The sequence below is a fragment of the Sarcophilus harrisii genome, chromosome 1 (assembly GCF_902635505.1).
Source record: "Sarcophilus harrisii chromosome 1, mSarHar1.11, whole genome shotgun sequence".
Taxonomy (NCBI): Eukaryota; Metazoa; Chordata; class Mammalia; order Dasyuromorphia; family Dasyuridae; genus Sarcophilus; species Sarcophilus harrisii.
This window is the reverse complement of record NC_045426.1, coordinates 403,320,908-403,335,093: the sequence shown is the minus strand read 5'-3', so window position 1 is coordinate 403,335,093 and position 14,186 is coordinate 403,320,908. Positions and strand designations below refer to the sequence as shown.

The window sequence follows — 14,186 nt, the reverse complement described above, 5'->3', positions numbered from 1 at the left end:
ATGAAAATACAGATGGTTTTTGATGTACTGATGGAGACAGTATGAACACGAATGAGATCAGAGATACATTGCAGTATAGAAGAAACAAGTCAAAACATAAAATACTTTAACAGATGTATTGGAATTTTAAATGGACAATGCATTGTATGAATAAAAGTAGCCAAGTATAGGAGAGAGACTTTATATTTCACATTTAATAACAGACGATAAAATGAGTTTTCAAAGAATAGACATTTGTGATTTTAAAAAATAACATTAAATGAAAAGAAATAAAAATAAACACTTCATTGGACTGTTTTAAACATTTTTGACACTGAATTTGATTTTTTTTTAATACAACATCAAATCTTTTTTCCTGTTGCAAAATACTGACTTCCTTTGTGCTCCACCCCGAATTCTCTATAAAGCCAAAATTAACATATTTTTATTTGTTTTGGTTACTTCCTTGTTGAAGTCCAGTTGGCTTGGATAATTTAAATCATCAGTGATGTCATGTATTGAATTATTTTAACTTTAAAATGTTTTATTTTCTATAAAATGTTTTTGGAAAATCCTATTAAAACTCTGGGTAAAACATTTAATATCTATGATTTTTAAGTTTATCAAATAAAAGCTATTTTAGATTATGTAAAATGAGATCAAGCAATCTGACAGCATCACTTCCAACTCACTAAATACAAATTGGTGAACATTTCATTCTGAAAATGTCATTTCCCAGTGGTTGGCTCTGGGTAACAATCAGTATTATGTCATCATGAATTCGGAAAAAAAAGAAAATCACAGAATGAACTTATCTTTTGTTTTTCATTGTTGGCATATAAAAATTTAACCTATTAGTGTCCCAAAAAACAATTTTAAGATTAAAACTGTACTCAGGTTTTTGGTCTGCCTTATAATATAGCCATTATACATATACCCATACCCATATACCCCTTGTATATGGATATATGTGTATGTATGTTTATCTATGTGTATGTATGTCCACACATACACAGTTTCTGACAGATAGCCTATGCATTTGTTTTCTGATATATGAGGAAACACTTTATTTCAAATAGAAGTGGCCCATTTAATCATATTCTTCTATTTCTAGTAGAGGCCAGGCTGAGCAAAGCCACATCATCCATCTTTTCTCATGGTCCCCAATAAATTGGACACAGCAGGGAAAAAAAAAAATTAGCTGCTAGAATAGAGGACTGGGACCTTAGATTACTGATGAGCTTCTTTCCTACAAGGAGCCTAGGAACTCTGCCAGAGCAATTACACCAATGGTCTTCTCTTTTCTTCCTTTCCATCTCTTTCTCTAGGTATCTATCACTAACCTTAATCCTTTTTTTCTAGTACTACGAAGGCAGATATGTCTAACTGGTTTTATACCCTGGATTTAAATTAGACTACCTGTGTAACTAGTTAATTCATTTTCTTGGATCTAAATGCCATAATGTGTAAAATGAATGGCTTGGAACAGATGGCTTGAGATGCTTTCCAATGTTAGATATAGTATTCTATGAACTATAATCCTTCTACTGCCATCTTGATAAATATTACATAAATCTTAATTCTCTTTTCCAAGGAACACAAATTGTTATTTAATATCCCTTGAATGGCTCAGAATTTATAGAGTTTAAATGATACTTACAAAAATTGCACCATAGAAAAAGCTCTGAATTGAGATTGAAGAGATCTATCCTAGCTCTGTCATTTGTTGTTTGAATGCCTTTGCAAGAATATCTTAATCTTATAGGACTCAGTTTCCTCATCTATCAAATTGGTGTTGGTGTTAGGCTGACCAAAACCTATAAATGTTAATTCAAAGAGCTCTGAAGGTTTAAATAATCAAGGGATTAAAAAAGCTTCAAGGAAGTTTTAAAGTAGATAAAATCAAGGTTAATTTCATAACTAAAATAAATAGATACTAAAAAGTAGATAAAATCAAGGTTAATTTCATAACTAAAATAATGTAGCAATAATAAGTTTTTTGATATATACACATTTTTACATGTAATATTTTAAAACAAATATTTAGGATAATTTGGGGGGACACACATGATTAGAATTCAAATTTCCTTATGGAATCCTTAAATCACATTATACTCAGAACATAATTTAGGAAACAGTTTATTAGATGATCACTGAAGTCCTTTCAGTTAAAAATTTTTAGAATTTAATGAGATATACTGTAATTAAAAATACAGTAGCAGACATTTAGTCTAGCCATGTATGATTTTTTTCCTATAAACTTAATTTAAGTGTGCTCAATAGTGTTAACATAGGAGCCTTCTCAAAAGTCATTGTTTCACTGTTATCCTCTGTATTGGGACCCATAAGCTCTTCATTTTTTAATCCAATTTACTTTAAAATCAGAATTCAATATATTTCAAAAGAAACATCCAATCCATGGAGGACCTTAAAGTAGATGGATTTAGATACCCTCAAAGATAGAAAGGTTAATACTTAGTTGTACCTTGGGAATGAAGAGAAATATTCAATAGAAAAATTCAATATTCAAGTAAGTTTAAGAGAAAAATAAGCAAGAGTATGAGACAGGACAGAAACATTCTACATTTCAAGTACTACTTCTGCACGACCAACATAGGAATATTTTAAGTGGTAGGCTTTCTTTGCTCCATGATTATTTTCTTACCTATATGTAAACGAGGGGGGAAAATGGAGGAAAGTAAAGAGGTTAAATTTAAGAGGGCAGTCTGTCAACTTCCACATCTATTTCCCATTTTTTTAACTACAAAAGATCATTCTCTCTTTAGCATGTGAACTATTAAGAGTTCTGTAATTAACAAATAATTCTTTATTGTTACTAAGAGCATTTATGTTTTACTTTAGTACTTAGCCTTACTACTTAGTATTTACATTCTTAATAAATTAGAATTCCTAAGCCATATAGAGTTTTTAGGGAAAGCAGTATGATGTGGCAAAAAGGTAATTAGAGTAAGTCAGGAGACATTTATCAAGAGCTAATTCTGCTACTATGTGGCTGTATGAAGATCCTCATCATCAGGTTCCCAATCTACAGATAAACACTGCCTATTCCAGTGCCCCTCCAGAGCAAAATAAGGAAATCCTAAAAGAAATCACTCTTTCATATCAAGAGAAACAATCAAAATTTATATCAAGTTTATGACCAAGACCTGAACTGAATGGACTTTAACCTAGCTGAAGGATATTTAATCATTCTGATGAACACACCTACTTAAACTCATCTTTAGAAGTAATTGGAAATAAATTGAGATCACAATCATAGGCAAGGTTCTGAAGGAAAAGGTAGAGTTAGTAAATACCAACTAAAACTTCACCACTGATGCAATGCTTCTCTGGGAATTAACAACCAAAGGCATTTTATGTTAAAGACTTCTGGGAAATTACTTCTGTTGACACATCAGGATAGCTGTTATTGAAGCTAGAAGCAGAACCACCAAGAAAGCTCACCTCCCTTTCTTTACAACTCTTTCTCACATTTGGCCTTTCTTCTCCTGACCTACTGTGCCCTCCTTTTGGCCCTGATTGTTCAAAACCCTTCACTTGTAGATTACATTTAAAGCTGGACTCCATGATTCAGAATATTCTTTAACAATACCGTCTATCCCATCCCTCTCCAATTTTTCCCCCGCTCTCAGTGAAGCAGTTCATGTTTGGATGTTTAACAATTATCTGAAGGTGGTCCAGCACTTTATTAAAGTAGTTCTCACCAAAGGATTGATTAACCAATTATTAACTGATAGGCTCAACCTTCCCAGGGCTTATTTGCATTTTTAAAAGAGAAGCTTGTTAAGCAAAATGAATCAGAAATGAGTGGGATGCACCTGTGTAAATTTGAGCATCCCTATCTTCCCACACCCTCTCTTAGCACAAATAGCAAGAAAACAGGAGTTGAGAAATCTGGCAGTGCACTTTGGAAGGGCTGCCTGGCCCTGAGTTGAGCAGGTGATTTTTAACCAAGGGTTAAACAATGACAGCCTCTGACTTCAAGTGTCTTGCATTATTATTACTATTATTAATATTATTTTTACTAACCTGGGATTTCATTAAAAGTTGTCAGAAACTCCCAGTGAAAAAATTCCCTTTACCTGGGCCAATCAAAACTTATTGTTCAATTTATAGTTTTAAGAGTTCCTGGTGCACTGAGCAGTCTGAAATCCTAACTCAAAACTCATCTCTTTATGCTATGGCTGGAGGCAAGATATAAAATGTATAAAAATTAACAAAATGCAAAGAAGAATGTGAGAGGACCAAAGAGATCCCAAGTATTTTAAAGAAACACAAACTGAAGCTCTCCTGTCACTAATAAAAAAGGGTTCAAGATTTAAGCCTTAAAACAGAGAAAAATATGTAGAAATACATTCCAAAAGAGAGGAGGGGAGAAAGTGCATGATAAATAAGGAATATAGCTGATAGTTCAGTTTCATTAAAAGAATACCATATAAAAGGGAATATTGTAAAAATTAGGCTAGAGAAGTTCACTGAAGGCAGATGGCAGAGGGTCTTAAAGTCCAGGAAAATGACATTTCTCCTATAAAAACAACTTACATTTATATAGTGTTTAAGATTTAGAAGATGCCCCATAATTATGTGAAACAGGTAATCTAGACAATATCATTCCCATTTACCAGAGGAAAATATTATGACTCCTGAGAGCCTGTCAATTTCTAGAGGTCATAAAGGAAAAAAGTCAGGCTTGAAGCCGAGTCTTAACGCCACATATTACATCTTTTCCCTTATATCAACATTGCCTTACAACAGTGGTTTCCAAAATGAAATCCTAAACCTCTGGGGATTGTGGAATGATCCCAAGGAGTATAAGATTAATCTATTAAAGGAGAGGGTGATGAGTTACATTCCACCTTCCTAGCAATACCCAATTGTAGCACTTTGTGTTCACCAATTATCTTCCTAACACTCCTCAATCCACATTTCTTCACAAACCTCTGTTTCCCTTTCTGCTCTAGAATAGGACCCTCAAGATGGCTGGACCTCCAGGATGATTGAGCATCCTGTTGAGAAAATGTAACCCCCTTCTCAAATGTACCCCAACTCTGTTCCCCATATGATTTTGTGGTTTCCCTTCTGAACTCTGGGTCAGTGGCCAGCGAATGAATCCCTTTATCTTTTTTTTTTCTTTTCCCCAATCTTCATTTGGACAGACTGAGTCATACAGGTCGAGCTAGCAATTAAGAGGCCACCAATAACCTTAAAGAGATAATTTTCAGTACAGTTGTATGTACATAAAAGAAACTGTAAAAGTGAGATATAAGTGGATACTGTACCCTTGATTCCACCTCCAACTAACTTTTCAGGCCTATTGTCCCTAGCATCCTCAATCTCAATCTTCAATTTAATTAGATTCTGTTCCTATTATCTACAAACAAAGGCTCAAATGTTTTTCATGTTACAAAAAAAAAACAAAACAAAACAAAACAAAAAACTCTTCATTAAAACTTACCATTATCTTCAATTATTCAACTGTCCAGCATTTCTCTCCCTTTCTTAGCCAAACTCCTAGCAAAAACTACCAACACTGTTTCCACTTCCTCTCCTCTTACTTCTCATTGCTTTGCAATCTATTTTCTGACTTCCTTACTCAACTGAAACTGCTCTTTCCAAAGTAACAATAACCCCATGACTTCCAAATCTATTAGATTTTTTTCAATCCACATCTTTCTCAATTTCTCAGAAGGCTTCAACATTTAACAACCTTCTCCTGGACCAACCTTCTCCTGGATACTCCCTCATGAAACTGCTCCCTCTTGGTTTCCGTCTAATTGACTGTTACTTAATAAACTCCTTTACTAGACTTTCCTCCATATAATAACCTCTGACTGTGGGCATTCTCAAGTGTCTTTCTTGGAACTTTTTCTCTATATATACTCTCATTGGGTGATTTCATCAGATTCCATTGGTTAAATTATCATCTCAATGCAGATATAATTTCCAGGTCTATATGTATTTTCAGTCCTCCTTTCTAATTTCAGTTCCATTCCCACATAAATAATCCTAATCAATATTTCAAATTCGATGTCTAAAGAGCATCTTGATCAAGATATCTAAAAACAAAACTAATTTTCTTTCCCCAAAATTTATTCATACTTCATAACTTCACTATTCATAACTTCCCTATTTCTATTCATAGAACCACCATATTTCTAGTTACTATAGTTCAAAGTCTCAGTGTCTTCCCTGATTTCTCACTTTCACTCATTCCACCTATCTAATCAACTGTCAAATATTGTCTTTTTTGCCTCTGCAACTTCTGGCTTTTCTGTCCCTTTTGCCTCTACACATAGCTACTCCACTACTTCAGACCTTTATAATCTTTTTCCTGGACTACTATAAGAGCCTACTCATTAATATCCTTGCCTCAGATCTCTCCATTCTCTGATCCATCCTTCTCTCAGCTGTCTAAGTGATCTCCCTAAACCACAGTGAAATTTGTTGATCTTTTTTACCTCTAGAATCAAATGCAAACTCTTCCTCTTGGCATTTAAACTCTTTGCAACCTAACTCCAACTACCTTTTGACACGTCAAAAATCACTCCCTTTAGGCACTCTATGGTCAAACCAAATTGGTCATCTTACTTCTCCTCCTGCATAACACTCCATCTCCTGCCCTCCATGTTTTGGCAGGATTGTCCTTGAAATTTACTTTGCCTCTACCTCTGTTTGTAGCTGAAATGTTAGAAGGAACGAAAAAGTTTGAGAGAGATAGTTTCTGGGTAATCATTTTATTAATTATGCTTACAGATAATTAATAAAAGGGTTCAATGGCAATCTTGAATGCCAAAGACCCCTCATGGAACTCACTCAGTATCTTTCTGCTTTTGGAAAAGTGTGTGTTCCTAAGAGTGGAAATCAAACCTGATTAGTTAACAACTTATGAGAGAATGAATATTATAATGAGAGGCTAGGAAACATGACTCTGATCATAGTCTTAGACAAAGACATTTTTCTATATCCCTATCACCCCAATCAGGGAAGTCTAGACAAAAGGGGGAATCTATTTCTACTCCAACCTGTCCATGGGCAAAAATCTACCAATTCACCTAAACTAAAATTTCTTTACCTTTTGATCAGATCTAAATTTACCCTACTGGGTGTGTCTTATCCAATATTTCATCTCATTTTTAGTCTTGCAGTTCAAAGACTATCTAAATAGCTGAGAAAGGTTGATTTCTAAATGAGGAAAAAGGGGAAAATACCTTAGTCCTAATTCAATAATTGGCTATTAATAAAAGAGAAAAATAATCATTTCTCTTACCTCCAACTTCTTAGAATCTTTAGATTTCTTAAAAATAAGTTAACCTCACCTTCTATATAGTTTTCTCAAGCTCTTTAGCTGACAGTATCTTACCATCACAAAATGTTCTCTCTCTCTCACACACACACACTTCTATTATGTAAAACTGTTTTTGCTAATGGCCTCTAAGACGAGAGAGAGAGAGAGAGAGAGAGAGAGAGAGAGAGAGAGAGAGAGAGAAAAGAAAGTGCAGACTATTCTTTGTCAAAGATTAGCAGTGTGGCTGTGAAATCCTTTTCAAATCACTTAGCTCTCTCAGTGCTCCAAAAAATTCCCTAAGATCATAAGTTGAGAGAATGATGTTGACTTTAATTGGCAGAGAGGGTTTCCTCTGGCTAATGAAATTGCAGTCCCAGTCCATCAGTGAAGGGGAAAAAAACTATAGGATGATAGTTGGAGACAGGAGGGAAATTAAGAGAAGGTATTTTTCTCAGTTTGTTTTTTAAGGTTAAAGGGATACTTTGAATGCTTATAGGCAGAGTAAAAAGAACCAAGAGAGAAAAAGGAGATGAAGATGAGAAAGAAAGGTGATTGTCAACAGACCAAAGTCTGTAAAGGGATGGAAAAAGATGAGAACAAAGGCAAACGGAGCAAACATACTTTCTAGGATGGAATGAAAATACTAATTTTGTTGAATGTTTTAACTGACAGCATCCTTCTAATATTTCAGCTACAAACTGTCATCCTATTTTAATAATCATTCCAAAAATGAATTCTGTGTCTTATAAAAGACTAAAAATCTTATGACTCACTGCAAGACACTAGGAAGTTTAATATCAAGGAAATGCGATAGAAAAAAATTATTTCATAGTCACATTCTTAGGTATATTGGAGATGATAATATTTTCTTTCATTTTTCTTTTGCCTTTTTTTTTAATAAAATAGCCTTTACAAACCATATGAGCTTTATTATTACTTTTATTATTATTAATCTGCTATCATTTAGTTTTTATTATCTGGCCTTAGTGTCATGTCCTATATTCAATGAGCTTCCTTGAACAATTAAATGTATTAAAAAAGGCAATTATTAAGAGCTTGCTATATGCTAGGCAGGCAGCTAAGTGGATGGTGGATGGAATGTTGGGCCTGGAGTCAAGAAGATGCATCTTCTTTGGTTCAAATTTGGCCTTAAGACACTTAGTCACAAGCTGTGTGACCTTGGAAAGTCACTAAAGCCAAGAAATGGCAAAGCACTCCAGAATCTTTGCCAAGAAAGCCCCCAAATGACATCATAAAGAATCATGTAATACTGAAATGAATGAACAATATATACCAAGTACCAGGAACATAATTCATCAAGATAGTTCCTGTTCTCAAAAAGCTGACATTCTAATGGGGATGCTAGGGTTGGAAGAAAGAGGCAAACAATCAGGAAGAGGCAAGATGGTCACATTCTTGAAAATAAGTAACAGCTCCCTTATCAAAGCCTCTAGCCTTAGAGAGAGCAAATGTTCCTCTAGAGGGAAGAAGAAAGTCTGAGCAATCACTGCATGAAAAAAACCACTATTTCAAAATTTCCACTCCCTTTACTTCTCTTTCCAAATAGATTGTACAAGACTTCCCTATGCACCTTTCATTTGAGTTTTAGGGGAAAAATAATTTTGAATTTGTCTCCTATCCACTTCTTCAAAGAAAAGCAAGTTTGCTTTCATTAATCTTATCAACACTTCTCATCACTCCCCAAACCAAGCCCAATTGTAATTTCCTATTTTCTCAAGAGAACAAGTCCAAACCATTCCTGATTAAATGTAAACTACAAAACAGCACTGTTTCCCTTTAAGGGCAATTATATATTTTATATGGTATGGTAACAGGACTGTACACATTACATCTATTACAAAATACTTTCTTCCTTTGACTTCCAACCTGATATATCCTATTTGCTGCTTTTGAGAGGGAAAAAAAAAAAAAAAGCTGGCTAAGGGAACTGGCCTACATCCCCATTTTAATTATGTTTCTGCATATTGAAATTAATGTTTGCTGTTTTAAAATTCCAGCCCATTAAAAATACTTTGCCCCCAAAGCAGGCTATTAAGAATTCTCAGGCTACATTTAAGTTCCTCCTTTGTAATTTCTAGGCCTTCCTTAATGAGCCCAATTCTCTCCTTATAGCACCAATTAAGTTGGTGTGGGGGAGTGAAGAGAAGAGGAAAAGAATTCATTCAGAGGAAGGAGACACAACCTTTTCCTCCTACTTGGTAGGATAGGAAATGATTTCTCCTACTTATTCATAAATCCAAGTGAGATTTTTACCTGCGAACTTGCAATATTTCACCTGATAATTAGAGAAATACACTGGATATTAAAAGATCTCCTCCTCCTAGGAAGATAGCACATGATATATAATTGCTCTTGGACAATTGATAGTAAATGGAAATATATGTAAGTCAATGTTGTATGCCGATTTTCATAAACTCTCCTAAAATATATATATTTACTAGTTCAAGAACTAAATACTAGAACTAATTAATATAACGTTAAACCTGGTAGGACATTAGAGGTCACTGAATCCATCCTACTCATTTACATCCAGAAGAAAACAGTAACTTATACTAAGTCACAAAGCTAGTTAGTATCTGAGACTGAACTTGTGCCCAGATCTCCTAATTATAAATGGGAATATTCCATTATGCTATTCTCTCTTTCTACTATGCCAGTTTCCTAGCATAAAGTGAGAATCAGCAACAATATCACAATTTGATTATTAAGGTATTCATATACAGAACATTCACAAAAAGTATTATAAGAAACAAAGCTTAATAAGTAGCATTAATAGTCATTAAACAATTATAAGTATTTAACCTAATGGGATTTAAATACAGCAATATGCTCAGGCACTTGGGGAGGGAACTTTGGGTTGACAGGAATAGACTCAACCATTCTGGAGATCAATTTGGAATTATGCCCAAAGAGCTACAAAACCATGCAAACTCTTTGACCCAGCAGAAGCTCTACTGGGTGTATATCCCAAGGAAATCATAAAGAGGGAAAAGGACCCACATGTTCAAAAATGTTTGTAGCAGCAAAGAAATGGAAAAGGAGTAGTTAGCTGCCCATCAAGTGGGGAATTAGTGGAAAAATTGTGGCATATGAAGGTAATGGAATATTATTGTTCAATAAAAATCGATGACCAAGTTGATTTTAGAAAGACTTGTAAAGATTTACACAAATTGATGCTGAGTGAAAGAAGCAGAACTAGGAATATATTGTATACAATAATAGCAAAATTTTGTGATGATCAACTATGAAAGACCTGGTTCTTCCCAGCAGTTCAGTGATCCAAGGCAATCCCAATAGACTGGACAGAAAATGCCATCTGCGTCCAGAAAAGAACTATGGAGACTGAATGTAAATCAACACATGCTATGTTCACTTGTTTTTTTATTTTTTTCTCTCCCATGGTTTTTCCTTTTTCTTCTTATTTTTCTCTACCAACATAATTCATAAAATAATGTACATTAAAAATTAATTAATTAAAAAGACCCTTCAGATGGCTCTTTAAGAAAGTTTGAAATCTGAGCTAGTACATATTTTAACAATTCAATTTCTCATCACCTAAGGATGGAAGCATTTCTTTTAGTCATGTCACAAAGGCTTAGCACCATCTTTCTTTAGATCATCACAGGATTCCTTGTAATACATTTCAATTCCTCATTCTCAAGAGCTGACAACTGATTTAAACCAGTGTCCTCTTCTAAATCACTCAAAGCAGATGCTTATGTCTGATTCAACATGAATATAATCATGTATTATATGCTCTTTTTAATCCTTCAAATTGTATTAGAAATAGTTTTCATTTTCAGGATTAAAAGACTATAACAAGGATATGTTATTGGAAATTTTTTTTAAGACGTTACTATTAATTTAATGAAATCACATAAACTATTTACCTTGCTTCATTTTCTTTCTAAATTCTTTGCTACTTAAAAATATTTTTTCTTTTTAGAGAAAAGAAAAAACAATACTATTTGTTACAATTAAGCATTAATGAATAATAATGAATTCATAATGAATGCTATACATTCATTAATCAATTATTTAATTTTCATGGGAGGTCTCAATAAAAGATCAGGGAAAATTTTAAGTTCTAGTTGGTCTACTATTCATTTTCACTGCCACATTATTAGAAGCTTAGTATATACTTAATGCTTCCCCTTCCTCACCATGTAATCTTTCCTGTTTCTTAGATTCTGCCAGCTGTCCTGACCATTCAACTATAATTACTCTCTCCAAAGTCAGTTATGATTTCCTAAATTACCCAGTGCAATGGGTTTTTTGTTTAGCATTCATTTTGTCATAGTGCTCAAAACTCTTTAGAAGTTCTCACTTTTAAGGAGCTATCTCCTCTGTCTCTCCTGACCCTCTGACATTTTCTTCTCCTTAAATTTTTGCAGTTGATATAACCAAACCTTCTTTTTATCCATTTATTGACTCTTCTTCTTTATCTTGAGTTCTAATATTGTCATCCCTCAACTTTTAAATCCTTTTCTTTCTTTTCCAACCAAGTTATAAAGGGATGGCAATTCTACTATCTTTGGCTATTACCTTTATTCTAATAAATCTCATACCTATATTCTCAGTTCCGACTTCTCTCCCCAACTTCAACTATTCATTTGTAGCCACCCAACAGAGATTAATTCCTGGATATTCTACTGACACCTAAAATGTAACAAGTAGAATACTTAATTCCCACCCCCCCAAAAAAAAAAACAACCTTACTAAATTCTTTAAAAAACACATTTAATAGATGTTCACAAATTTTTATAGAAGCATCTTTTTGTTTTTATTTATATATGGAAATTCTTATGTTTCTTGATGATAAAAAGTTCACAATTAACAAAACAAATCTACTCATTCTCTTGATATTCCTATTCCTAGTGATAGTCATAGATTTAGAGGAATAAGTGTCCAGATTCTAGCTGTGCCCAGCTGTGAAACCTCAGAGATCAAGTCTCCTTAATTTAGAGATGAGGATTTGAAGTCTGAAGAAGGAAAGTAACTTGTCCAACCTTATACAAGTAGTAAATGGCAGTGACAAGAGTGGATGGAACCCTACTCCTTTTATTTCACAGGCAGCATGCATTAAAAAAAAAATTTTAAGAGGCAACTAGTGGATAGAATACTGGGCTTGGAGCCAGGAAACATGAGTTCAAATCCAGTCTTAGAGTCTATGATCCCAGACAAATCTTTTTCACCACAGTCTGCCTCAGTTTCTTCAAATGTAAAATAAGAATAACAGAAGCACTTATCTCCCAGGTTAGGGAGGCGTTATAAGATTCAAATGAGATAATATTGGTAAAGCATTTAGCACAAAGTTTTAAAAGTGTTTATTTTTTATTCCTCGTTTACCATAAACATTTCAGTTTGAATCTTTGAAGTCATCTTAATTCTGTCTTTTAGCTTGTTAGTCACTTCTAATCAGCTGTCAAATTTTCCACAATATCAACCCTTTTTGCAACTGTGTCCTGCATTTCATACTTTTCCAGCATTCTATATTGTAGATTATCATGTTTTGGATAGATGACTGCAACTGCCAGATCTTTCTCTTAAATTCAACTTCACAATACCACCAGACTGATTGTTTTGTTTACATCTTTGAATACTTTCTCCCTCCATTTAAAAACTTTCGATGATTTCTCATTGTTTCTAATATAAAGACTAGCTTCCTTAATTTGATTTTCAAAATCTTTCATAATATAGCTCTTCACAATTTTAGCAGCCTTATTTCACAGGATATAGTAGAAAGAATTATACCAAAAGACAAGTGTTCAGATGTTAGCTATACAAACTCTAGATATGTAAAATGAGGGGGTTGGTTCACTAAAGCTTTTTGCAATGTCAAATCTGATGTAGCCAAACTACTTAGAGAAATACGTGCTTTGCTTTCCCACCTTTGTGCCTTCATTCAAACTATTTTTTATGCCTGAAATACTTTGAATTCTGCCTCCTGATATTTTCCTAGGCCTCACTAAAAAAATCTCACTTGCCTCATAAAGCTTTGCGCAATATGCCTCCCTGGACTCTTCAGACTTTTCTTTACTCATGAGGCTTAGCTGCCTTAAGGTCACTGCAGACATGCAACACTTATTAATGTTAATGTGTACATTCTTGCAACGAATTTGTAACATATATCATGGAATTTTCCTAAGAAGACAGGTGATAGAAATTAGTGAAATCCTAATATACAATTTTCAGAGGGTAGAAAATATAGCATATACAATAAAGCTGCAGAGTAGTTTCAAATTGCAGCATCACTGTAGCTTATAATAATTACCAACATTGCAATGGAAATAGAGATGCATTTTAATATAAAAACTTGTATTTATAAGGCATTTATAATACGCTTTTATAAAAATTATTTCAGTTGATCCTCACAACAACTTTGTGATCTAAGTACTACTATTATCCCCAATATAATGAAGAGTAGAGAAAGGACCTCTTAAATATCTGAGGCAGATTTTGAACCCAGATCTCCAAGTTCAGTTCTTTATCTACAACATCACATTGTCACTCTTCTGTATGTTATCATCATCATTTTCTGCCAAATATTACACAACACTCCAAGTTTAATAAATGATAAATCTATGCAATGTCAACAACTTACCTGTTGAACGTCTTGTTGGAAAACACACAGCTGAAGCCTCTGATGCAGACGGACCTTCCGGTGCTGCCAGATGTTTTCTAGCTGTCTCTGATGGTGAAGAACTTCATGGATGACATCAAGAACATGGTGCACAGCCTTGGAGTAGTTTGCAGAGGCTGTCAATGAATCTGAACTGCCAGGAGTTAAAGGTCGTTGAAGCTTGTCAAGCAGTGATTTCCCATCTTGGCTTACCTGTCCAGGAATAAATTTATCATGTTTTTTAAGGTTGAGGGCTCT

The 14,186-nt window shown here is 34.0% G+C and overlaps 1 protein-coding gene across 6 annotated transcripts in view; it reads right to left on the bottom strand.

Annotated features, from left to right (window-relative positions):
- The window catches only part of TRIO (trio Rho guanine nucleotide exchange factor), a 276,800-nt gene that overhangs the window by 223,041 nt on the left and 39,573 nt on the right, over nt 1-14,186 (bottom strand). For 5 of the 6 annotated variants that reach the window (XM_031946133.1, XM_031946134.1, XM_031946135.1 and 2 more), the window contains exon 7: nt 13,911-14,141. In XM_031946133.1, the coding sequence (XP_031801993.1) occupies nt 13,911-14,141 (231 nt within the window). Of the gene's footprint in view, nt 1-5,455; nt 6,647-13,910; nt 14,142-14,186 lie in introns of those variants that run through there. The other variant, XM_031946131.1, reaches the window with a different exon arrangement.